Genomic DNA, 26,552 nt, shown 5'->3' with positions numbered 1-26,552 from the left:
TCTTCCACCAAAACACCCTGAGTCAGCAGAAGTCTTGGAAAATACTGACCTCTGCATTTGTAAACTCTCTGGATTTCTCATCCCTGCACCACACATGCTGTTTTCCTCTGTCCCAGACCAGATCAGATCTTGCTTGTGGCTTATTCCACATTCTACCATGGACCCAGACACCTTCCTTTCACAGTGGGGAGTTCTCCCTCCCAAACCAGCTCTTCCACCCTGAGGCTGTCTCTGGGCTGTCTCCTCTCTCGTGGGATGGATGGGCCCCACAGCAGCAGGCAAGTGATGCCCAGGCAGACCGGCTGCCTTGGCATGGCACTGGCTCCCTCCTGGGAAAAGCTATCCTGCAGCCAGAGGAGGAAAAACAAAGAGATGGGAGGCAAAGCTTTGCAGCTTTTTGTGCCATTCCCTGAGCTGCTGTGCTCAGGAAAATGCATTTCAGGATGAGCCAACTGCACCCTGCAAACACCCCTTGAGCCATCCTCTTCCCAGCTCACCCCAAGTGTTTCCTGCACGAAACTTTGGCAAGTAAATGGGGAGTTTGGGTTTTGTTAAAACCCAGTAGTTTGCATTAAGGCAACTTGTGCTCCTGCCAGCCTGCAACCTGGAAAAGGCTTGGCTGCTGCCACTTTGACCCACTGAGGTCCCAGTGGAGAAGTGGTGATTTGACAGACTGTCCCAAACTTTGGAAAACAATGGCACTCGAGTGCAAGCAGTGGGAGAAAAGCTCTTTCTGTTGCAGTTGGAAGGCACCTTGTGCATCTGAGTACCAGTGTCTCAGCCTGCTTTATCCCTTGCTGTCCTTTTCACAGCCCCCTTTCAAACACCCCCAGCTACTGGAAAGGTGTCAGAAAAGGAGCGGTGGCCAGTAAAAGAATGGGAAAAGAGTAGAGCTGCTAGGAAAAGGGGGAGCAGGCACATGGCAGGCAGCCCGCCACCTCCTCCCCAGCACAGGGGGCTCGGCCCAGAACGTACCATTTAGCCTTTCCACAGGGACAAAGCCTGGGAAACACATCCCCAGGAGGCTCGACCTCTCACTCCAGGGGGACACAGCTCCGGGGCACTGCGGCACTGGCAGAGCCCGGGAAGGGGCTCAGGGCCCCTCGGCTTTGCATGCTCAGGCTGTCCCCATCTCTCTCCCACCCTCCCAGAAAGGAGGAGGGGGCTGACAGCCGGCAGAGTGCGGTGGGAGAGGCGCAAGGCAGGCGTGCGGAAGTCAGAGCCCGGGCTCGGCCAGCCGGTGACAGGTAGGGAGCCCGAACCCCTGCAGCAAACCCAGTGCCGGCCCCTCGGGCTCTCCCCGAGGGGTGAGAGACAGACCCCCGGCTGTGCCTTCAGCCCTCCAGCCTCCCGGGGAAAGAGCTGCAAATGGGGGGAGATGCAAAGTTTGGGGTGGGCTGAGGTCAAGTATCCCTTCTCCCTCCCCCGCTTCGCGTTGCTTTGTCTGTCCCCGTGGTGGGAAAGTCCTGTGGATGCAGCTCTGCCGCTTAACAACCAGGGAGATGGGGAAAAGCATCACTCACAGTCCTCTGCTTTCGGTACCCGCTCATCCGGGTCGGGAAGCTGGGTGTTTGGTACCCTCCAGCATCATCTCCTCCCGCACGTGGAAAGATTTAGGGCGTTGGGAAAAGCTGGGGAGCTCCAGGAAAGCGCCGCTAAGCAAGACAGGGAGGGGAAATGGAGCTCCTTTTCACCTGAGCTCTGTTACAGGCAGTGCCTGAAAACAGCGTTTTCCTTGCAGGTTGAGGAAAGGAAGAGAGAGCATATGGAAAAGCTCACGCCAAACTAGGCAGCTGGGCCAGGCCAGGGAGCAGTGCCTGGTGCTGGGCAGGATAACCCTCTCCACTGCTCATGCATGACAACCATTTCTTCTTCCTTTCCACCTTCCCCAGGGGCATTTTACCTTTTGCAATTTCTCATTTTTCCCTCTGATCCTCAGCTGCCTCATGCCCAGGGCTGGGTCCTGAGCGCTCATGGGGATGTGTCATGTTTGGAACTGATCAGGCAGGGATGAGCCTTCTGGGGAGGATTTCCAGGAAGGACAAACCTCGTGTTAACCCACCAGGGTTGATAATGTGGGGCTTGGGTGGGACAGTGATGCTATAAAAGCCCAGACTTTCTCTGGACCTGCAGCTCTGCCACTGATCCGGGCATGAGGAGAGGCTGGATGGGAAGCAAGAGAATAGGGCACGGCTGAAAAAGCCTGGAAAAACATTAGTTACCCCTCCTGATGGGTTTCTATGGAACACTGTCAAGTGAATTTAAAACACAAACTGCAGCCAGGACCAAGGGAGTGAAAAACAGCCTGAAGGAATTGCCCACGCCTCCCCGTTGGCTCTTAAGGAACAATGTAGGGTCACCAAGCCGAACACGTGCAGTCAGTAAATGCCAGCGTTGAGGTAGCCCTGGAAACCTTGATTCAGGCTGCCTTTGGTGTGGGATATGCTGCAGCCCTGCCTGCTCATTTTCCATGCCCGGGCAGCACAGAGGAACAGCTTGTACATGGAGCAGGGGGTCCTTGGGATGGCTGCTCTGCTCCCAAAGCCGAGGGGAAGGGGCTGAGCCAGGCAAGGAGCAGCTGCATGATAAAAAAAGTACTTCTGGAGTGAAGAGAGGGGAAAACATCACTTTGGAGGAGATGACAAGAGCCCTAGTCTATGGGCCTGCTTGCAATACACACAGGGATTCTGTCACTGTTCTCAGATGCTGAGAATTTTTGCAATTCCCATTTTCCAAGCACAGACCTGGCTCTGACCCATGGAAACAGCTACATCTCCCCAGAGCCCCCAAGCTCTGGGCAGTCTGATACAGTCCTTGCCCTGAGGCTGCCAGCATCACATCCTGGAAAGCTCAAGCCCAGGTGATGCAAAGTATTCCAGAAATAAAACACATCTCCCTAGTGCCTCAAACCCAGCAGCCAACTCTAGTGGAAACCTCTGATCTTGTTCCCTCTGTATCTCAGCTCATTGTCTGGAGCACAGATCCTGCAGGAGAGATCCTGAGGCAGGGTCCTGGCAAACCAGAGATAGGAGCTCACCCATGTAACCCAGAGGGTACAGCTGGGGCACAAACAGCCCAAGTTTAAGGGTTCCTGACCCCCTCAGCACTCAGCTTTGCAGGTCCCACAGTGTTTGCTGAAGGTTGTTTCCTCCTGCGTAATTCAGGCGGTGAGTGATACTCGTCTCTCCTGAGACAGCACCTCGCTTTCCACGAGGCTTGTCTTCACCAGGGCGTCTCATAGTTTCCAAACAACAACGAAAGATATGTCACTGATGTTCTTCCTCCCCTTTTTGAGTGTTTTACAGTGAACGTTTGGCTGCTGCCTACACACACCTGCGTGACTTTGGGATGGTGGCTGCAAGAGCAGACCCAGAGACCCTGGCAGTCCCTGCAGCCCTGCCTTTCCCCTCCAAGGTCTTAATTTTAAATTGGCTCAATCCAAATCCAAACTCGCCAGGAGGCTGCCCAGCCACAGACCAGCCAAACAGCTCTCCATCACTCTTCTACCTCCCACATCTCTGTAGGAAAGTAATAAAGCTTTACCTCCAGTGTACAGGCTGGAGCACCAAGGCCATGGCAGAGAGTTGGCACAGCAAGGTTTCCCCAGCCCTCATCTCTGAGCTGGGGGGATGCCAGCCTCTGGCACAGCCTGTCTGGGACTGGAGGGTGCATGGGAGCTAAAAAATGGGTACAAACTGCTCTTGGGAGGATCTGACCAGGCAGGGAAAGGAGAAGACAGTCACCATCAAGTGTTAGGTAAGAGCTGTCATCCATGAGGCTTTGGGAAGCTGCTTTGTATCACTCTGCAGAACTGGCCGAGAAATCTGTGACATGTCTGAACCTGAAAGCAGGTCAGCAAAATGCCCGACACGAGGATTTTTGGTATGAGCAGGGTGAGGGTGTTACATTTCACCCCTGCAAAATAATAAAGGCAATTCCAGTGCAATACCACAGCTTGATGGGGAATTACCAGGGCAGAGCCTTAACCAAGTATCCGATTTCCTTGGGGGAATAATCAAAAGCCCCTAAATGCCAGCCAATCCAACAAACCCACATTTCTGGGGAACAGAGAAGAACCAAACCCCAGCAGCCTAGGGGGAGGATTTTGGATCTTCTGCAGTGCATGGATATTTATCTCTTCCAGAAGATCTTCATGCAACATGTGCGTGCTCCCTAGAGGTGTCCTCATAGGGTGGTCCATGGCACCATGTGTACATAGCACTAGGTGTGCTAGATTTCTTTGCCAGGTGGTTTTGCACTTCAGTTCAGGGAGGTACTTTGCAGGTATAAATCCCATCTCTGTGCTTTGTCTCCTGGGACCCCCTGTCTCCCTGTGTCACAGAAAACATGGCTGGGAAAATCCTGCACATCAAGGCATGACAAGAATCCATCAATTTAACCACAGGGTGGCTGCCTGTCCAGCTTCTAGGTGGTATGATCCTGAGATTAGCTCAGTTGGTCAGAGCATGGTGCTAATAACACTGAGGTTGTGGGTCTGATCCCTGTATGGGCCACTCACTTAAGAGCTGGACTTGATGAGTCTTGTGGGTCCCTTCCAATGCAAAATATTCTGTGAAATCTCCTGTGTCACTTCTCTGTATCACCTTGTGCACTGCAGGGAAGATGAGCACAGAGGACTCTAACAACGGGACCTCTCCCACCCCGCCTCTCCTTGGGCTTCTGGTTTCAACCACGGAGCTGGTCCCACCCAGTATCCCATCCCCTGAGATGAGAGACCCGCTGTCTGTCATTGTTGCACTCGTCTGCATCTTCCTCCTCCTGGCGACCTTCCTCATCTTTGTCACCCTCTGCAAGCCAGCAGCGCTGGACCAGTCCCTGTCTGGACCCCGTGAGTGGATGCCCCACCACCCACTGGATGCCAGTGAGCCCCAGCTGAGGCTCTGGAAGCGCCTGGGCTCCCTGCGGGGCTCCATCAGCAGCTTCAGGAGGAGCAAGCCAGTGTCTCAGAGCCAGCTCTCCTGCCCCAGGAGTTCCCCTGCCAGACAGGACTGGGACATCATGGAGTCTACCAAAATGTGATCTCGCTCTGCTGTTCTTTCCCAAGCTTTTGGTTCAGGCTCAGTTCCCTCCTCAAGCATCCCTTGGTATCCTGGGCACCCTGTCAGAGCCCCTTTGAGCAACTCATTTCCAGGTAGTGGCTCTGTGAGGCAACAGGAGATTTTGCAATTTCAGGTTTCCAAATGCTTTCCAGGTTACTGTTTCCTGTCAGGAAAGGTGGAGGCATCCAAACTACACCCACATGCATCTATAACCGGGCAGCCAAAAAAAAAAACCCTGCTGCTTCATTTCTTTTGGAAAACATTGTGCAAATTGTGCTGCACCTGAACAAACAGCTTGGAAGAGAGCGGAGCAACCTGGCTGCCTAAAGAGGGGCATCCCAGGGCAAACCTGCTCCACAAAAAAGCAATCCTCAGCTGAGATCTCCCCACTGAGCTGTGCTCCTGAGCAGGTGGAGGGAGGCTCGTGTCCCCAGTGTGCTGCCTGGTTTCTGCCTCCCCCCTTCCCATGCACCTCACTGGGCTGCCTGGGACATTCCTGCTCTCTGGCCCTGCACTGCCTGGCTTTGGGAGAAAGGGATGGGGAAACATTCAGAAACTGTCCTGATGCCGTAGGGACGCGGGGATGTATTTGAAGGGAGAGACCTTCTGTAACAAATGGTTCACACTGAAGGTGTAAATTAAAGTAAAGCCAGGTGATGACCCATTTCTGTTTCTCTCTGGTGTTGTTCTGCAGAAAACAAACTTCCCCCAAATACCTCCTCTCCTTTGCCACAAAGGGCCACTTGCAGGGGTACCCCCCTCTTTTGGGAAGCGAGTTCTAAGAAAAGGCACTTTGATGCCAGTCAGACTCGAGTTTCCTCCATTCTTTTGATTTGCAAAATCAGCTCAGATTAAGGAGTCCCAGGCAGGGCTTCTCTCTGCCTACAACTCCACTCTGGGACTACAGGCAGCTGCCTGACCCCAGAGACATCACCTACACCGTGCCACGGCACAACAGGTGATGAGGAGCCACAGCACTCCTGCTTGGGGACGGGCTACCCTGAGCACGACACACGGCTCCCAGCAAACCTTTGTTGCAACAGGCAAAAGGCTCCTTTCTTCTCTCCCCGTGACTCACCCTGCCTGCCACAGCCGGGGACAAAGCTGCCCCTTTCCTTGTGCTGGGAGAGGTATTCAGGCAGGAAGAGCCTTCCCAGGGCCCTCTGCAAAGAGTCTTTGGTGCCCGCTCCAGAAGAGCCCTGGGTTTGAAGGGATGCTGGAAGGCCTGGGAGGCCGGTGTGAATGCCTGCATTCATTCGCTGCTCACTGAGCCATTCAGCCCTGCCACCGCTCCCTCAAAGAGAAACAAAAATGAAGGCAGAGTCCAAATGCTTTTCTCCCTCCGTTTTTTCAACTCCTCTTCGAGCATCTCTTTGCAGGCACTCTTCTCCCTCCCCCTTGAGATCTCTGCCTTGTGAGAAGGGAGAAAGCAGGGATGCAGCCAAAGTGGCCTCGCCAGCACAGGGCTTGGCTTTTCCCCTCTCACCCCCCTGCAGAAATGGGGTGAATTTCTTAATTTTCCCTTGTTCTTTGCTGCCTTCTCCCCAGCGCTCACAGCCTCTGTGAGGAAGAACACACCTCTCTCACACACACTTCTCCAGGGGAAGACACCACTGACAGAGAGAGAAAATCTCTGCCCTGGGCTTCCTGCAGCTCACAGTTAGTGGGGGGACCCCCTCCTCCCTCCCAAGGGTGGAAAAGCCACGTGCCTGTACTATGCTGCTGGCGGCCGGGATGTCCTCGGGGACGCTGACTTCGTAGCTGCTCTGGAGGAAGATGGGCCGGTTGTCGTTGACGTCCAGGACGGTCACGTACACGGTGGCAGTCCCGGTGCGCCGGTTCCCGGTGGGGCCGTTGTCTGTATGGGAGAGAAGGGGAAGGAGGGGAGGTTCAGTCACCTCTACCTCTGAACTAAAATCCTTCGTCTTTTCTGCAGCTTCCAAATCCCATGCTGAACCACGGGTTTGGGTGTTTTGGTTTTTTTTTAACTTTTCTATCCCGAAAGGAAAAGGAAAAGCCAAACCACCCCCAAGCTCTGCCAAGGAGCCCAGCGAGGTTGGAAACGCAACTGGTCGATAGAGAGGATTCGCAATTCTGTACACTGAGTAATGTGCGCTGGAAGGGACTGCTGGAGGCCAGGGATCTGGGAGATGAAGACAGGTAGGGGTCTGGTGAGTTTTCTATAGCCACAGCTCAGCTTATTGTCAAGGAGCACCAGGATACGTTGATGTTCCATAGACAAGGACATGGCAGCATGGCTCTTGGATTTGCAGGAAGGATGAGGTACTGGGAAGCATCGGTTAGGTTTGTTTTTTTCAACATGCCTGATGCAGTGAGTGCTAAGTCCACCCAGCTGGAGCCCATGGGATCTGGTTCCTGGGAAAACACAGGCAGCCTGACATCCATCGGAGGAACATAACAGACCCTTTACCCCTTGGGATCTGGTCCTGTGTGCCCAGCTGGTGCAGCATCCCTGCTGCAGCCCCCGTGGCACCTGCGATGCTGTGCCCCCGAGATTTCTGACTGGTCACTTATTTCTCCTTTCAAAAGGGGCATCCAAGTGGTCTGTAAAGAGGCATGTCATTATAAAGCTCTGGGGGTGACAGCCAAGCTGTGTTTGGCACATGGGCCCTCTGCACGTGCCAGGTGGCTCAGGGTTAATCAGCAGCCACGGAGCCAAGGGCTGGCATGGATTAGGAGAACGTTGCTGTGGTGCTGGCATTTTTGGGTGGAGGGCTGCCCTGGACAGTGCAGAGCCTCTCAGGATTGGGGGGCCCCACCTTCCCCAGGGGAAAGGGGTTGGGCAAACCTGAGAGGTGAATATACTGTCTGAAAAAGTTATGGTGGGACCAGGACATACTAATTCACGTGAGTTGTGAAATGTTAACACCAAGCACAGGCTGTGGTTTACAGAGTGCCTCAGAGGTTGCTGCCTCTCTGACACACCTGCACGGCCACGCCATGGAGCTGTGTGGCAGTGGTCCCATGGGATCAGTGGGAAATCCTTACCAATGGCTTCCAGGATCAGCGTGTATGATGCCACGGTCTCCCTGTCCAGACTCACGACTGTCCTGACCACCCCATCCCTGAAGCCAACGCTGAATTTGCCATCCTGGTTCCCACCTGCAGCAAAGGACAAGGACCAAGGAATCATAGAATCCTGGAATGTTTTGGGTAGGAAGAGACCTTAAAGATCATCTTGTTCGATCCCCTGCCATGGGCAGGGACACCTTCACTAGATCAGGTTGCCCAGAGCCCCACTCCAACCTTGGACACTTTTAGGGATGGGGCGTCCACAACTTCCCTGGGCAGCCTGTTCCAGTGCCTGACCACTCTTTCAGTGAAGAAATTTTTCCTAATATCTAATCTGAATCTTTCCTGGTGCAACTTGAGGCCATTTCCTTGGATTCTGCAGCCTGGGCACGGGGTCAGCCCAGTTGTGGAAGGATGATCTTGTATCTTGTCCTAGGCAGAGCTGCTCTGCAGCAGAAGTGGGGAGAGCACCTTCCCTCTGCCTCATGGAACGCTGTGCCAGCCTCACAGAACCAATGGCCGTAGGAAAAGCTGAATCATAGAAGGGCTAGATCATTTCCTGAACACTTTGGAAGCAAACTGGGGTAATGCTGCATGTGAACAGCGGTACCTGTGGGACAACACACCCCGTTTCACTCGCAGTGAGGCCGGAGGGGCTGCGACATGAATCGCCAGGCTACTACTGTGGGAAAAAGGACTCTCTGCTGACACTTCTGCTTTCACCCTCTTCCTGAGGGCTCAATGCCACACATGCAGTTTGCAAATCAAAGCGCGGCCAGGGGGTTCCCCGGTCTCCTGTTGCAGGAGCTGCAGCTGCAGTGAGAGCCCAGCACTGCCCGGGTGGCATCGCTGCCACTGAACCCCACTGCCACACGGGGATAGAGAGTGCCCCAAAATTCCATTTATGGCTTCCAAGTACAAGCACATGTGAATGCCACCCCAGCCCTTGCTCCCCAGCCATGTCCTGCCCATCCTCATGCCCTTCCTGGCTGTGTCCCAGGGATGCTGGGGGTCAGTGGTCACCCCCAGGCAGGGGACAGCAGAGTGGTCAGCATGGTAGGAGCCAGGCGGGGCTGTTCAGCAGAGGGCGATGCCGGACAAGGTTTGCAGGGGCTGGGAAAGGCAGCCCTGAAGTGCAGAACACCCTGGCCAAGGTCTGGGGCAGCCCTGCAGCCAAAGCTCCTGTTTCACAGGGGGTTCATACCTGTGATGAAGTAGCTGAGCTCGGCGTTCAGCCCCACATCAGCATCCGTGCAGTTGAGCCGGACCACTTTAAAATCCCGGGCCACGTTTTCAGGCAGCGACACGTTGTAGACGGCTGGGAAGAAGGTGGGGTTCTCATCGTTCACGTCCAGAACTGAAAAGGGGAGCAGAGTTGAGTGTCCCCCTCCAGGGCTGCCCCTCCTGCAGAGGCCAGGCTGATGTCTTCTGGGCTCCCAAAGCTCCTGTCTGCTGCCCTGAGCATCCCAGGGAATGCTCTGCCTGACTCTCTCTGGCATTTGTGTGGTGTGGGTGCCTGCAGAGCAGCTGTTAAGGACTGGTCCCCACAGCTGCAGGCTGTATTTACCAGCCTCTGATACATACAGATCACCCTCCTCACAGCCAAAAAACCCCCCACCTTATGTCACTGTAACTCAATTCAGTATTTGCACCAAACCCATTTCCATGCCCATTTGAAGAGAAAGCTGGGGCTTAAATATAAGCTCAGTATTTCCTGGTGTGTGGCAGAGAGCTCTGGAAGTACAGGACCAGGAACTTTTCCAAACTCAGGCCTGAGGACAATCCAGGGTCAGTTTATTTCCAGATGATGCTCATCCTCCGCCTTAGGCTCACATGAAGCCAGTAAATAGCAATGCATTAAATTAAAGACAGACCACGCAATATGGTCCAGCTCTGAACTGGGAGTGCGTGGGCTATCCAGGCACGCAGCTGATGGGAATCACATGCTGAAGCAAAAGACAGGCTGAAAGGAGAAGCAACACTGGGGATGGGGAAATGAAGTTAAAAACAACAGAGAATTTGGGGGCCCTGCCAGAAAGACCATGTTTTCCCCGTCTCTGCACTGTGCTGATGGCAGACACGAAGCCTGTGGGGACAGCAGAGCAATGGGCTGCCCTCCCTGCGTCATGTCGTACACAGAACCAGACTGGATCCTGTTTTCAGATCATAGATCCGTCTGATTCCTCTGCGTGTCTCCCATATAAACCACATCTCCTCCAGCGAGGAGTCCTTGTCACCGAGGGACGGAGGGGTCTGTGTGTCTGGGCACGGCGCGGAAGGGTCTCGGTGCCCCCACCTTTGACAGTCAGGGTGCTGGTGGAGCTCTTGGAGGGCACGCCGGCGTCGCTGGCCACCACCCGCAGGTAGTACTGGGCGATCCTCTCCCTGTCCAGCACGGCTGTGGAGGTGATGAGCCCGCTGGTGCTGTTGATGAGGAAATCCATGCGGGGCATCCCCACCTGCATGCGGTACGTCACCTGCCCGTTCGGGCCCTCATCCAGGTCGATGGCCACTACCTGGGGGGGAGAGCAGGGGGGAGCCTGAGCATCTCCTGATAAGGAAAATCAGGGTACAGAAACCCTGAGTGTTTCTTTGCCCCCAGGGATGCTGGGATGAAACATAAGGGGCCTCAGAGGATCCGCCCTGCCAGGAGCGAGCACGTGGGGTGGGGATGCCACAACCCCTTCTGCATCCTCCCAGTTGAATTGTTAGAGAATGGAGAGGAGGGAGAGGATGGGAAAAAATGGAGAAGGTGGGGAAGAGGACTTGAAGCATCCCCCCTGCTGGGAGCCAGCACACAGGGTGGGATGCACAACCCCTTCTGCATGCCCCTAGTTGCATTGCTAGAGGATGGAGGCGATGAAGGAGAAGAAGAGGATAGAGAAGATGGAGAGGACAGAGAGGATGCATTGGCAGCAGCTCCCAGTGTGGGGCATGGCAGCAGTGGGACACACTCACCTGGAAGACAGAGGAGCCTGCGGGAAGGCCCTCGGCGATCTCGGCAGCAAAGGGCAGGTTTTGGAAAGTGGGGTCATTGTCGTTCAGGTCCAGCAGGTTGACAAAAACTGTGGCACTGCTGGTAGCTCTCAGGGGTGGCCTCCCACCTGTAGAGGCCAGGAATGGGGGTCTCAAGGTTAATACTGGAGCTGTTTCCACTCCTTTTCCCTAAAAAGGAGGCCTCATTCTCTATGCAGACAGTAGTGAAGAAGGGGGTGATGCCCCTGATTTGTCATGGATGATTTGTCATGGATGGACCCCTAGATGGAATTCTAGAATGGTCTGGATTGGAAGAAACATTAAAGACCATGTAGTTCCAACACCCTGCCATGGGCAGGGACACCTTCCACTAGATCAGGTTGCTCATAGCTCTGTCCAACCTGGCCTTGAACACTTCCAGGGATGGGGCAGCCACAGCTTCTCTGGGCAACCTGTTTCACCATCCTCTGAGTAAAGAATTTCCTCCTGACATCTAATCTAAATCTCTCCTCTTTTAGTTTAAAATCGTTACCCTTTCTTCTATCACTATCTGACAATAGAAATTTATCTTCATATCTCTACCTTTTTTCCTAAAAAAAACCAAGTTTCCCTAATGTACGATTTCCAGAGAAAAATACATCAGCTCTTTTTCCCCCACCTGCTCAACTGACTTTCTGGGATGCCGATGGAGCCAGGCTGAGGGGCAGGAGAGTTCCTGCTTCCCAGGCTCAAAGGTTCAACTTGTTGTGAAAACAACCTGTGAGGGAGAGCGGAGGGCGAGGAGGGAGCACTGTGGGATGGAAGTGGGGCTTACAGTCGGTGACGGACACCACGATCCTGCGCATGAGCTGGGCCTCCTGGGCGTTGGGATTCTCCCGGTCCAGGAGCACGCCAGTGGTGCGGATCTTGCCCGTGGTGCTGTTGAGGCTGTAGAACTTGTTGGGAGGCCGGATGCTGTACACCACCGTGCCATTCTCCCCCAGGTCCGGGTCCACAGCCACCACCTGCCATGGAGAAACAGCAGAGAATTAAAGCAGAGTGCTGGGAATTAACTCCCACATGGATTTTCCAGTGTCTGACAACAAATCTGAGCTCACACGAGAGGCTTCCCTGCACCAGCACCAGCAAGAAGCTCCCCTTCCTCCACCCAGCTCTGTATTTTCATGATATTTGCAGGGATTTTGCACCCTCGAGAGTGGAGTTAAATGTCCCCAGAAATGGACTGTGAGCCCAGGAGGTGATGGCATGGCAAGAGAGACACAAGCACGAAGCAATCAACCTGGCTTTCCTTCTTTTAAATAAAACCAGCTAAAAAACAAGGACCCTGCAGAAAAATAAACTAAACAGGACAAAGAGGCACTCTGAGAAACTTGTGCTGCCGCACCCAGAATGCTGGAAGTAATTCCTTGGTGGAGTTCTCCTCCACGTCAGATATTCTGTGTTTTACTGCTCTCCCTGTGACATTTTTTATTACAGGGGACATTTACATTAAAAAAAACCCCAATTTCATTGCACTCATAACTTCCCCAGCTCCCGCTGCTTGTCCTGCAGCTGAATTTACATCGGATCGGTGACAAAATAATTATTTTCCCAGCAACTAATTGGGATGTCAAAGGCAAGATGACTTCAAGCTGGTGCCGAGCAGCGGGGTTGGTGCTGTGTGGAGGAGAGAAAACCACTGTGCTCTGGCTCGGGCAGTGCTGCCAGACCTTTTCTCCTCAAAAAAAAAAAATCCTTTTTTTTTTTTTTTTTCTCCAGCCTTCCTCCTTATATGATTTTGTGGATTGTCTTCACTTTTCCCTCATTTATTTTCCATTCTGTTCCCATCATTTTTCTCTCGGCGTGATGGAGTAGAAGCCTCCCCCTCTCCTTCTCTTTTATTTCGCCAGAGGGACTTGAAAGGCTGTAAATCAAAGTCTTTCAGAGAGGTCCTTGAAGGAGGTCGCAGGCGAGGCTAAGAAAAGGAGAGTTTGGCCAAAATCCACACAATTCGGAGAGGAAAAATAATATCCCAGCAGGGAGAAGAAACACAGGGAATGGGCAGCAGGTAGCAGGCTCAGGAATAATGTTTTAAATGGAATTCTGCAAGACGGTGCTGGACTGGAGATGATACAGGCTCGGATGTGATACCGGTCAGGAGGTGCCACCCATTTGGAGGTGACTCCCTGCTCCAGCCAGGCTGGTGACAATCTCACCAGGCTTCTAGTGCAACCACCACCTTCCCTCGCACGTACTGTGGTGACATCTGAGTTGGGGGGTGTCATTTCCACCAGGTTGATGAAGTATGGCTCATCCTTCCACATGGGATAGTTGTCATTGATGTCTAGCAGTGTGATGTTCACCTGTGAGAGAGCAAGGAGGCAACACTGAACCAGGAGGTACAGTTTCCTGGGGTGGCACACCGTGTCCCCTGGATGTCCCCAACACACGTTTCAGGCATTGGAACAGCCTGCCCAAGGCAGTGGTGGAATCACCATCCCTGGGGGGATTTAAAAGATGTGTAGATGTGGCACTTGGGGACGTGGGTTAGTGTTGGGCTTGGCAGTGCTGGGGGGAATGGTTGGGCTTGATCATCTTAGAGAGGCCTTTTCCAACCTAAATACTTCCTTGGTTCTGTGAGTCTATGTTCTCCCCCTGGAGGGAAAAAAACCATGGAAAGCCCACATCCTGCACCTTCACAGCCAAGGCTCCTTGGCATATCTGAGGTGGGTTTGGCCCGCGTGTGTTTGTAAAAACCAATCGCAGGGCACAAGGTGTGTTTTCAAACAGCTATTTCACTGGGAGGGGGATTGAAATCAGTGGGGGAGAGGACGCAGCAGGAATGGGGCAGGAAAGGAAGGAAAAAACCTGAGTCACTGGTGAAAAGCAAGAAGGAAAAAAAGGAATAAATGAGAAACCAGGAGAGGGTACAGGGGTGGGAGATGTGAAGACAAGAGAGCACGGCTAAGGACGGTGCTCTGAAGTGTTACCTATCTTCGTTTTCAGCCTGAGAAACGCCATCTAAGTGACAGCAGTCAGTCTGTGGGATAAATCCTACTGCCTGCGAGTCTTTCACCTCCCCAGATCACCCATTTCAATCCAGCCTGTGAGCCTATGAAGGTGTCTGAGGGGAGAGTTGCAGCTCAAGGGGAGTGGGGTCCTAAGCAGGGGGTCTCAGTGAAGCTTCTCCAGGGGTCTTCTCTGCTCCCAAGTCCCCGTGTCCTGCTGTCACACCAGGCTGAGCTGCTGGTGCCACCCCGTGGTAGGAGAGGTGAATCTGGACAGCACAATCTCCAGGGACAAGCCAAGGCAACACGGTGGCCTCGTTGAGAAGGCTGGTGACTCACCCAAGCACTCCACATGCTTGTCCATCACCCAAGACCCTTATTACCAATCAAAAATGATTATTTTGAGCTCCACGTGTATATCCCTGCTAATGGCAGCAGACAAACTTGCTCAGTTGCCCTCATCTCACCGAGTTTTAATATTCTTCAACTTTCTGGGAATCAGGAGGCTTTCCCCCCCACCTTGTTTTGCCTTTCAACAAAGCTATTTAGGAGAACATAGTCTCATCCAGAGCTCCGGGGGGGGGGAACTTAGCATACCACAGGCCATGCTGGTGCCATCACCTACCTCTGGGAGGCTCCACAGGGAACTTCTAGTCTGCTACCACAGACTTCCTGAAGGCCCTTGGCAGGAATGACAATTATTCCAGGGATATTCCTCAACACAACCACAATTTTTTCTGCCTTGTCCTGTGTTGTGTGGGACATCTCTGCTGCAACCCAACTGAACATCCCAGGAGCAAGAGCACCCCAATGGTGCCAAGAAAATGTTCCAAAAAAGACAGTGCCAAGAGCACTGAGAGACAGAATCATAAAATTGGAAAAGACGTTTAAAATCATTTAGTCCAATTGAGATGGATCCTTGGCTTTTGACCTCCTGGTATTTCCAAAGAGTTTTACTAATGCTTTATCAACAATGGGACTCCCTGATGCCGGTGAAGGGGCAAGGCAAAGAAGGAGGCTTCAGCCTGTAGCTCCACCAGCACCTTACAAGGAGCCCAGCATTCCAGGCTGGCTGGAAACCCTTGACCCAGGCAGAATGTGAATAGACTGCTATTCCTGTCACCAGGAATAACTAAGTGTGCCCACAGGCTCTCCAACTCAGCTTCTTCCCAAGAGGCATGAACAAAGAGAGCTGTGCTGCAGGTGAAATAGGTACCCATTACCACCTCCACAAGGACAGCTGGACATGTCAAGCTCTGGAAGATCAAGTGGCTCCTCTGTGGTTTTCCAGAAAAGAGAGCTGATTTCAAGGTCTACACAGCCTGGAGAGTCAATTTGTGAGCAGTGGTGGGGGCAGTCCAGAGGGCAGGGATTGCTGTGTGCTCTTCACCCATTCACACAGCTAAAATGAGACACTGCAACCGCCCTTGTCCCAGTCCCAGGGGGGAACCAGTGGCTAGAGGAGATGGGAATCACTCCTTCCTACACTCACCATAGCAATGCCTGTCTTCTGATGGTGGCCCACACCTCCATCCACTGCCCGGACGATGAGGATGTACTCGGATTTGGCCTCCCGGTCCAGCAAAGACGTTGTTGTGATTTCCCCTGCAGCCACAGGAGATGACAGGGAAAAAAAGAAACACTCAAAACCAGGGCCAGGATACTCCACAAATGGACCCTTTCTTCTGATGCAAAGAGATGGACCCTGGCAGCTCCTTAGCTAACAGAAGCCTTCACAGCCAAGCCTTTCCTCAGGTGTCAATCCCACCAGGGGCTGAGTTTCCATGGATGCTTCTGCCGAAGCTCTCATGGCGACTGGGCAAGTGGTGGTGTCTGAAATTTGGTGAAACCCTTAAATTGTGGGTCTCCTAAGCAGGCTGATTGGAAGAGAGGAGGGCAGGGCAAGGGAAGGAGTGAAAGAGAGAACTGAAAGGAAAAGGGGGAGAGGGCGTCCAGAGTCTCACCTGAGCGAGCATTGATCCGAAAATGCGAGGAGCCTTCCAGGGAGTAGATGATTGACTCCTGTCCATACTCCCTGGACCGGTCCATGTCCGTGGCATTAAGAAACAGCACTGTGGCTCCTTGGGGAGACAGAAATGAGGGCTGGGATGGGTCAGAACTGCCCTGATCCCCCACACTGCTCCTGCAGTTTACCCAGCCAAGGGGTCTCCTCTCCTGCATGCACAGTGGGGCCAAAACCCTACAGCTAGGGAACTTTACCAGGTCTCTGGCTTTACCTCCCCAGAAAGGCATCACCCACCCTGTTCTGGCTGTAAGGCACCCAGTGCCCTGCTAGGAACCTGGAGAAGGAGCAGGGGGGTGGCCTGTACCTGCCATAATGTCCTCCATGATGGTTATCACATAGGAGGGCTTGCTGAACGTGGGGGGGTTGTCATTTTCATCCTGAAGCAAAGAGAAGGTCAAGAGGCTGGTTGGGAAAATGGCAAAGTAGTCAAGAGCTGCAAAAGTCTGGTATGGGGATGCTCCTGGCCAACTGCATCTCAAGGTGTGACCAGCTCACAGTGCCAGTGTGGGGAAGGTGCCTCGGGGGTGAGGCACTGCGGGTCTGAGCAGTGGTTTCACTGTAGAGGCAGCTGAGGCTGAGGTAAGATGATGGTCAGTGACTTTGCTGAGTCCTAGAGTGGGGATGATACTGACTCCCTTATCACTCAGCACCCTGGGCACGGGCTCAGGAACCACTGCCACTGGCAGATGAGCATTCTCCAAGCTGCTCCTGTCTCCACCACAAGGCCTGGGAAGCTCAGGCACCAGAGGAAGCACGGCAGCATCGTGCACGGACCTGCTCCTCCCTAATAATCCAGGTCACCCTGGCCACAAGGCAAACTTGACTGGCCAGGTGAGCTGGTGAGCTTTGGCTGCCTTTCTTTCAGAGGAGGAATGCTGTGAGTGTTTGCAGAGAGGGCAGCCACAGTATTTTTGGGGGGAAGCTGGTTTGCATACCAGCTCCCTCCAACCCCGTCTCTGCCATCGACCACTGGAGAAATGTCCTGGAGAAATCAGGCAGGAAAAACAGATTTTGGACTGGTTTAAAGCTCCCCTCAGGGGGCCTTAAATGCTGTTTAAACATTGTTAAGAATCTGTCTTAAATGAACCAAACCCAATCACCCATGGAAGGAAGGACAGAGCTGCCAGGATATTAAAACACCATAATGGACCTCACCAATTCCCTGGGGCTGCTCTGGAGACGTTTTCTACCTGGACACCACTGATGGACCTGCAGGCTCAGCTGCCACCAAACTTGATATTTGAAGCAATTTCACATGCCGACGATGCCCATCGTACTGCAAATAAATTTCCATCCCCTGCTTTCGTTCCTGGAGGCAGGTGGTCTTTAATCAGCCTTTGCGCCACTCAGCTTTCACCGCGCCTCCTCTGAGGGCAATGAGGAAATTGCCAGCTGCCCGGGTGCTGTCCTCACCATCCCTCCTCCTCCTCCTGGCAGAGATGGGTGGGGGCATCCAGGGCAAACCCAGGACGTCTGGGCAGGTTAAAGGCAAAGGAGAAGCTGAGTGTGCATCCACACGCCACCTGCAGCTGGGCCTGGGTGAGCTGTGCCGTGGTCCAGGCTGGGTGGACACAAGCCAGAGCAGACGCCGTGTCGTGTCATTAATGTTCCTGAGATCATCAGGCCAGGCTCAGCAGTGCCACAGCCCGGCAAGCCTTCTCCTGAGTAGGCAGGGCTTGCTTCTGGCTGGCTCTCCATCTGGCCAGAGCTGGTGTGCACCTGCCCCCTACTTGAGAAGGACATTTCCCACTTCAGCAATATGAACTCCAAAGCTCCCCACAGGCAATGCCAGGTGATGCCAAACAGAACCCAGCACACTTCCGCTCCCATGGATGAGGTCATCCACCTAATCAGTTAAGATGAGCTTCCCATGTTCTCCTGACCCCCAGCCTTCCTCCCTACACCCTCACTCTCAGACAGCCATCATATCATGGAATCACAGAATGGATTGGGTTGGAAGGGATCTTAAAGCTCATCCCATTCCAACCCCCCTGCTGTGGGCAGGGACACCTTCCACTATCCCAGGTTGCTCCAAGCCCCATCCAAGCCAGCCTTGAACACTTCCAGGGATGGGGCAGCCACAGCTTGTCTGGGCAACCTGTGCCAGGGCCTCTCCACCCTCAAAGCAGAGAATTTCTTCCTAACACCTAATCTAAACCTGTCCTCTCTTCCAGGTTGAAGCAGATCCCCCTCATCCTATCCCTCCATGCTGTCTCCAAGGATGCTGAGGATCATGGATGCTCACACTACGCACACAACCCTTTCCTCCAGACACAGGCAGGCTGTAAGTCACCGGCTCATCGCTCCAAGCGGGGCGGCAGCGGCAGGGAGCGAGGCAGAACCTTATTAGCAGTGATATTTCCCGGGATCCTGGCGCGGCGCGCACTATTAGTTCTGACTCGGCAACTCCCTCTACAAAAGCGTATTGTCCCCTAATGGGAAATCTACAAGGCGAGTTTGACTTCTTTATTAAAAACCAACAACCAAAGGATGAAAAAAAATTACCTCCCTCCACACTCGCTCTCGCTCTGCCTTTTCACGGCTCTTGTTCCTCAAGTGCCGTCAGGAAATGCTTCCCCCTCATTTTCTTCCTATTTTTTGACTTTTTTTTTTCCTTTTCTTTTTCCAGTTGAGAGAAATTCCCTTTGGTTGAGAATGGGAAAAGTGACAGCTATTTAAACCCCGTCAGCATACAGACTCAACCCAGGGAGATGACCCACTGAAGTGCGGTCTCTTAAAAGAAGTGTTTATGCTGTCTAAAGCACAATGTGGGAAGAAGGATGTATTTAACCACCACTAACTCCCCCGGCACTGCCTTGTTCCCCCTCTCTGGAGCGCAGTGAGGAAGCCGGAGGAAAGACGTGTTCATGGGACTTCACTCCCATCTTACGGCACCGTGGGCTTTTATCTCCTTCACCTTCCCAGACTGACGGTGCCGCCAGCCCAGCACAGATCCCATCACTGCGAGAGTGACAGGTTATCAACCAAACTGTCTCCATCACCGATACCTCCCTCCACACATCCTCAAACCACAACGTGCCTCAGAGTGACACTCCGATCTAATCTTCCTGAGGAACGCTGTGATGCTTTGCCTCTCCCAGCAGCAACCCCTCCTCCAGAGGGTGGATTTCCACCCTGTTCTCAGCTCTGCCCCTCACCGTGTGTCTCCCACATTGGCTTCCCAGTGCACCGTGCACAGCCAAGGATAGGGAGGAGGTGCATGAGATCAGGACAGCCCATCTGCACTTGTTCATGGTGACACCCCTCAGAGGCACTCTCAGTCAGCCTTTGTCCCTCAGACCTTCCCAGATGTCAGGGACAGCACTTCTTTAACCAATACATACGACACATGAAACGTATATGGCATATATATGAGACACATGTAACCACAATCCACGCACACACATCCATGGGGTGGGATAGTCTTGTTGGGTTACTGATGAATTAACAGCACTGGTATGGAGCAATTGCAGGGAAACCACGAGAGGAATGTCAGGTGCTGTACTTACAAACACCTCGATGGTGACGGGGACGGTGCTGTTGAGGGGTGGTTTTCCAGCATCCTTGGCCATCACAGTCAGGTAGATGACCCCATTGGCCACCTGCTCATAGTCGAGGGGGTGGTTCACGCTGATCACTGGAAGGATGCAAAGTGGGGCAGTCAGGAGGGTCTTCGTGCACTGAGCAGGACGGCGGGCACGCTCAGGGGGTGGCCCATCGACATCACCTCCCCAGGGCCAGCAGTGGCTGTTTGAGGGGGCAATGCCCCAAAATCACAAGCACTGGGCATCACTGAGTTCCTTGGACTGGCATGACCTGGAGCGAGCTGTGCACCCATGGAAACACGGCTCCACAGTGGCTCAGTTCAAGTCCTGCTCCAAAAGACTGCGGTGCAGGCGAGGTCAGGACAAGCAGAGGAACTGCTGGAGCAGCTTCCTAAAGGTTTCTGGCATGACAGCTTGTGGGGCTGTGAGCCCGAGGTGCTTCTGCTCGTCAGTGGCACTGTGGTGCCAGACCACAGGTGCTTACCTCCGTACCCTTCTGACACCGTGATGTCAAAGTAGTCGCGGAAGGCAGACGCCTGCACGATGCTGTACATGATCTGGTTGTTGGGAGGGGAGTCCTCGTCGGATGCCTGGGGCGTGAGCAGAGGGAGGACATGAGCATGGAAGTTGTGCCAGGGACATGTGACAGGAGAGAGTCTAGGTGATGGGAGGTGCAGGCCGGGCCCAAGGAGAGTGGAAGTGATGGAGGAAGATGTGCTCATCAGGGGCCCCAAGGGGGTCTGTAAACCAGCCTCCTCTCTCCTGCTTCTCTCACCCCAGAGAGAAATCAGTTGCTGGGACTTGCTTTGGAAAATGTTTGTTAAGCCTGTCACAGGCACTGATCATATTAAACTGACAGAGGGAGATTTAGACTAGATATTGGGCAGAAATTCTTCCCTGGGAGGGTGGGGAGGCCCTGGCACAGGTTGCCCAGAGAAGCTGTGGCTGCCCCATCCCTGGAAGCGTTCAAGGCCAGGTTGGACAGGGCTTTGAGAAACCTGGGACAGTGGGAGGTGTCCCTGCCCATGGCAGGGGGTGGAACAATATGAGCTTTAAGATCCCTTCCAACCCAAACCACTCTATGACTCTAACCCGCTCCTGTCTCCCCACTGCACATCCCAAGCAGAGGAGCCACTCGAGTCCCTCACCCGGAGCCGGACCACCTGGGCGACGGAGGGCTCGTTCTCCCGCAGGGCCCCCAGGTATGCCTCCTTCTGGAAGGTGGGGATGTTGTCGTTGACATCGAGGACGTTGATCCTGACGCGTCCCGTCGTCTCCTCCCCGCCGCCGTCCCGCGCGATGACGGTCAGGGTGTAGCGCTGCGTGGTCTCAAAGTCCAGCCGAGCCGTCAGCAGGATTACACCCGTGTCCTTGTCCAGGGAGAAACTGAGGGGACAGGAGAGGAGGGGTGAAAAGCCCTGGTGACCACACGCTGGAGATGGAGAGGTGGGGTGGCAGCAGCCTGACAGCTTGCATGGCAATGGGTGAAGTTCATGACTTTCTCCCAAGGGATATGAGGTCCCAGGGCATCTTCAGGAGCTCAGTGCAGCTGGTGGGGGTGAAACCCTCAGTGCTGCGCTACAGGCAGAGAAGAAGGGTGCAGAGGCCTCCAAATCCTTTCTTCTGGGCAGCCCACATGCTGCCCCCAACTGCCCACCACAAATGGGTCACAAGTGGTGCCCCAGGGCCAGAAACTCACTGCAAACTTATTTACCGGTCTCAAGCAATGTTGATGCTGGTAGGTCCCCATTTAGCAAAATATGCAGAGCACAAGTTATGTGCTGAAGTTAACTCACCCCTCTGGGAGACAGCAAAGAGAGGGTTTCATAGGGCATCTTGCAGGTAGGACATAACCAAGGCCCTTAATTGCCCTGTGACTTCCTAGTGAGGTTAGAAGAGGATGTGGGAGGATCCAAGTCATGCCAGTCAGTCACACTTACCGGTCAGGATCATCGCTGAAAAAATAACTGACTTTCCCATACGTGCCCACGTCATTGTCAGTTGCCTGGAAAAGATAAAAGTTAAGTAATAAATGAAGGTATTCATGGAAATGTTGCATTACACACACCAGGGCAGACCTTGTGTGCTGCCATTTATTTCCCAAAAGCTGCAGGACTGGAGCTGCTTGCACTCCCCTGGGTTATCCTGATCATCTCTGACTCCCAGCCTGCTCCAGCTAACAGCCCTCCATCCGCATCTCTCAGCATTGGTCCAAAAACCTTTGGCAGTGGGAAATGTTACACTTACTTACACACTAAGCTAAGCTGGAAAGCACACGTGAAATACAGGTTTCCATGGGTAACTCCTGAGGGCCACCCATCCTGTCCCTGTGAAGGCAAAGAGCTGGGACCCCACATCTTGTGCATTCCAGGCTGGGAGCATGCCTGAGGCTGCAGGGAGAGGAATAAACACCCATTCTGCTTCAAAATTCCCCTCCCCCCCCCCCCAGGCTAAAATACAGACCTGGAAAGGCAAGGAAAGGGATTTCAACCTTGATTTCCATGAAGATAACCCTTTCGGGGGTGTAATCTGCTGCATCCCCGCAGATGGCTCAGGATGGCTTGGGATGTTGCAGGATGCATGTACTTCCCCGGCAGCTGCGGGAGCAGGAGCAGGCTGGTCACAGCTAAGAGACCAACTCCTTGTGGGGAAGGTGTGCACAACTCCCTGTGTCAGCTCTGGATGAGCAAGGCAAGATTTATGTGTGTTTTAAAGTCTTTGCTCCAATGAATGTATAAAATATGCATGAGCGGCAGCAGGAAAATGGAGCAGAAAATTTTATTTTTAGGTGAGAGAAGTGGAATGCAAGCCCCAAAATATCCTTTTTCTACCCCAGTATATTTTCTAAATTGAGTCCTGTCTGGATTACTCAGAGACCAACAGGTCTGTGAAAAAGCAGGGTCAAAGACGCATTTTATGTCCAGATACCAGCAAAAGGCTGTATTTTAGGAGTGGCATGGAACACAGCCTGTTCCTGAAATCTTCCTGATTTATCGATGGCCTTGATTACCCTTGACAGCAGAGTAGGAGCTTGAGCACGGCTTTACCCCCATGTGCTGCTTACCTGCCACACCACGGGATGACAAAGAAAAGGCATGAAACCCAGACAGGATTATTTAAGTTTTTCTCCTCAAAGGTCTTCCCAGCCCGAGCAGCGAAATGTTGTTGCTTTACACCAGCTGAAGGGTGCGCTGGCGGATCCAGCCTTCCAGGCCTACTGATTTTGCTGATTTTCCTCTCCACTGCCAAGATGTGATTTCTTTGCCATGTGCATTGAATTGTGTTCAGTAAAATGGGAAAAGCCTGCCCAAATCTGCCTGGAGAGATGCCCAGAGAGTGAGCAGCACCCTCTCCTGGAGGACGAGTCCCTCTGGGGTGCATCTCCCCCCTCACAAGACACATATGAAGGTGCTCCAACTCAGGTAGACCCGGACAACATTTCCATACGGAAACACCTGGAGAGAAGAGGGGTCAACCCACCATCTGCCCACCCTAGCATCCCTCAGCCAACTCGTACTGGTGTTAATCCTCCATCCTAACATCTGCCACCAACCCCTTTTTTGGGTCCTCTTTCCCCAGAATCCTCGAGTGCCTTGAGCACCCTCAGCATTGCCTGGTATGAGCCAGCCCTGAACCTCTCAGCCAAGATTTTTCCTATCCATTACTTCCATGCCCACAACCTCTGTGCATCCCTCGGTCCCATTAATTCCTAAGTGGCTGATGCGAGAGTGAAGCCCAGAAAAGCATTTTCCATGCACCTGGATGGGCTGTTGATGAGATAATGATTTACAGGGGGCCTGACAGTACCACAAAGCATGGGCAAAACAAATTCCCTTCATTTGGCCCCCTACAATTGCACTTGTAAGTGCTTATTGCAGTGACAGACAACACTGGGAAAGTGTAATTTTCTTTCTGATGGGGGAAAAAAAAAAAAGATAGGGAAGGAGGAAGGTTAAAAGAAGGTTAGCATGGAGGCGCTCCGAATGAGAGCCCTTCGGGGGGGGGGAGCCAGGAGGGTGGCTGGACCACAAGCTGTGGTGATGCCAAAGGTGCCAGCGAGGAAAAGCAACCTTCTCCCAAGGAGCCAGGAGGGTGGGCAGCCTGACCCTGCCTCACCCTCCACCTCACCAGCTGGGCTAATTAATGACCCTGATTTACACCGAGGGAGGTGGAAGGTGCTGCTGGCTGGATGGCTTTCCTGGCAGCTGAACATCAAGGAGATAATGCTGGGCAGCGGAGCAGGTTAGTTGAGCGTGACAGGGAACATGCAAAAAGCCAAACGATGCACGCTCAGCATATTTAATTCGGGATCTATGCTTGTTTCTGCATAACCAGGCTTTTTTCCCTCTGAGGGTAAAAAGAGATGCTCAGATGCTTGAAACCCTGGGGAGGCGACACGCACTCCCTTTGCAAAGTGATGACAAGGGCTCCCAGGGAGCACACGCCTGCAGAACACCCCAAATTCCACCGAGCTGATGGCAGTCCCTGGGTACCAGCTGTTTTCCCGTGGCTTTTCCCCATCACTGACTGGTTTTCCCCCCCAGCATGCACACATCTATCCCCACAGCTGGGGGAGGAAAGGCATCTGGCTGGAAGTTTCCCGGGGTTCCACCTGGAGAGGCAATCAAATGGCTTTTACCGCTGCTCCTCTTCTGCCCGGAATATTAAAGCAGGATTTGCCCACTGGAGCCTGCAAAAGGGTAGGATGAAAACGCAGGTCCACATCTCTACTTTTATGAGCTGTCATTGGCGCAGACCATTTCTAAAAAATCCCACATTTGTGCAGCTAAACTCTGGGAGAGCGGCAAGAAGAGGAAGCCTGGATAACCCAAAGGATTAATTTACTGAGCTGCAGTGTGGGCACTCGGCACATGAATCACACAAAAATATCCACAGCCCAGTTCTCTATCCATCTCCATCCCTCAAGCTCAAATATTTTGGATGTCTCCCTTTTATCCCACCACGGGCCATCACATCCACCCTTCCCCTCCGGCTCGAGGGCCGGCAGAGCCGGAGACAAAAGCGAGGAGCTGGCGAGCAGTTCTGCTCTCGTGGGCAAATCTGCAGGAAAGGGCATGTCATCCAATTTGTTCGGGAAACAATAGCAATGTTTGACATGTCATCAGGATTGATGGAGCAGAAATTTACATGGGAGAATTCAGTTTTAAACAGCTCCACGGAGCTTCGCCCGGTAATGGTTTCGACATTCATCATCCGCCAGCCCCACTCAACGACTCCTTAAACTGCTGGAGATTAACTCTACTCACAGCAGCTTCAGGGAGCACGGCAGGAGGAGTGGGGAAGGGCTTAAAGAATCAAGAAGAGCCTTTCAAGGTGGCTCAGATCCCCCACGGAGCCCCTGGGATGGCAGTCCTCCCCCCAAAACTGTCAGACAGGGATGAGCAGCTGGAAGTTGGTTGCAGGGGTGAGCAATTGGAATGATGATGTCCTGCCTGGCTGAAGACGGCTCTGCTGGCACCAAAGAAGCCAAACCCTTCCCCACCTTTCCCTCGGTGCGGATCTGCCAGAGCAGGTCCCAGCTCTGTTTGTTCTTCTTCGCTCTCTTTGTTTTCCCTCCCCTCCCTCACATGCACAAAGCAGGAAATAAAAATTGATGGGGAGCAAATTGCTTTGGCCAGGAGCTCTCTGCTTAAAAGAGTCGTCGCAGGAAAGCAATTACAGGACGTCAAAAAGCTGTCAGGGTACCAGAGTGACCGGGCGTGAGGCTGGTCCCTGCCTGCTCCCCTGGCTTTGAGACCAAGGCACCGCTGCTCCAGCAAAATGCCTGGGGCTTAGGAAAGCAAATAGAAAGAGGATTCCCACCTGCTTCCTACTTTTTGTTGGTTTTCTAGGGGCTCCTTGGGGCTAACTGGGCAGCCATGCGCTCCTCAGAGGGCAGTACCAGAATTCCAGGGTGCGGAGCCATAGCCTGGAATCGTACTGGTTTTTGGAGGCACCAAAACCTGTGTGTGCTAACCAGGCAATCATCCAAACATCTCTTCCCAAATGCAACCTTCGGGTCCCAGGGGAATAACAGCTAATTGCTGGTATCCACTAGGACTGGAATTCGATTTGTGATCTGGGGGAGAGAAATGCAAAGGGCCAAGACCTTCTGTGAGACGCAATCGCTGGGCTGCAAAACTGGGACAGGAAACCAAAGGAAAACCTACTTAGAGTTATTATGGAATGACTTTAGTCGGAAAACAGCTCTTTTGTCAGTGTTGCCTGCCCTGGCCGTGCTCTTTCCCAGGCTTTTAAAGAGAGGCTGCCCTGTGGGAGGTGGCAATCAGGCAGGAGCAGAGCTGGTGGATGGCTGGCATCGCCGTGCCAGAGCCCAGCAGTGTGATTAGCTGGGAAAGAGGGAGGTGGGAGTGGGGAATCAAGGCAGTGCCGAGGTACTGCCGCTGCCACCACTTCCCCAGCAGCCCCAAACCACGCACCGAGCCAGGGAGCTCAATCGGTGCTAATGACCCCAGAGGGCTGCAGTGAACCTGGCTGGGGGGGAAAAAATAGTCAATCAACCCCCCTGGGAACGGCAGAGCTTTTCCCCACCTCTTCTGCCAGCCACCAGGGAAAACAAGAGCCTCCTTGATTGTGTTTTATAACAGCATTCCCTGCAACATCAGCTCCACGCAGGCGAGGTTAACACTTGCCTGGGCAGCCATGATTTAGCGGGGAGTGATTTACTGCAGCCAGGCTGTTGGGATGGCTGGAGACCAGGGTTTAAAACACGAGGGGACGGGATATGGCTCAAAACTGAGAGAAACAGGCTTCTCCAGTGTGGGTTTTCCCCGGTTACACCAAGACCATTTAGATGCCCCACCTCAGTGGGTTTTACTGGAGCTTGGTGCTGGAGCTGGGCTCAAGTCCCCCACTAATGAACCGTATTGATTTCATATTCTCCTGTTGTCCACCTAAATGGCAA

The 26,552-nt window shown here is 53.3% G+C and overlaps 2 protein-coding genes across 2 annotated transcripts in view; one reads left to right on the top strand and one right to left on the bottom strand.

Moving 5' to 3' along the window:
- Positions 1-26,552, bottom strand: part of CDH23 (cadherin related 23) — a 193,116-nt gene that overhangs the window by 40,851 nt on the left and 125,713 nt on the right. Inside the window, exons 14-27 of the mRNA XM_017826156.1 lie at positions 21,568-21,632; positions 20,776-21,013; positions 20,112-20,217; positions 19,592-19,719; positions 16,387-16,459; positions 16,021-16,137; positions 15,549-15,661; positions 13,304-13,411; positions 11,884-12,073; positions 11,052-11,197; positions 10,390-10,609; positions 9,298-9,450; positions 8,070-8,183; positions 6,770-6,918 (exon numbers count right to left, since the gene is read on the bottom strand). Of these exons, the coding sequence (XP_017681645.1) occupies positions 6,770-6,918; positions 8,070-8,183; positions 9,298-9,450; positions 10,390-10,609; positions 11,052-11,197; positions 11,884-12,073; positions 13,304-13,411; positions 15,549-15,661; positions 16,021-16,137; positions 16,387-16,459; positions 19,592-19,719; positions 20,112-20,217; positions 20,776-21,013; positions 21,568-21,632 (1,920 nt within the window). The remainder of the gene's footprint in view (positions 1-6,769; positions 6,919-8,069; positions 8,184-9,297; positions 9,451-10,389; positions 10,610-11,051; positions 11,198-11,883; positions 12,074-13,303; positions 13,412-15,548; positions 15,662-16,020; positions 16,138-16,386; positions 16,460-19,591; positions 19,720-20,111; positions 20,218-20,775; positions 21,014-21,567; positions 21,633-26,552) is intronic.
- Positions 1,186-5,040, top strand: CUNH10orf105 (chromosome unknown C10orf105 homolog). The gene is made up of 2 exons (XM_017826161.1): positions 1,186-1,247; positions 4,619-5,040. Exon 2 carries the CDS (start codon positions 4,624-4,626, stop codon positions 5,038-5,040), a length of 417 nt encoding a protein of 138 aa, XP_017681650.1. The 5' UTR covers positions 1,186-1,247; positions 4,619-4,623.

The sequence above is a fragment of the Lepidothrix coronata genome, unplaced genomic scaffold, assembly GCF_001604755.1.
Source record: "Lepidothrix coronata isolate B3197 unplaced genomic scaffold, Lepidothrix_coronata-1.0 Scaffold124, whole genome shotgun sequence".
Lineage (NCBI taxonomy): Eukaryota > Metazoa > Chordata > Aves > Passeriformes > Pipridae > Lepidothrix > Lepidothrix coronata.
This window is presented reverse-complemented; position numbering and strand designations above follow the sequence as displayed.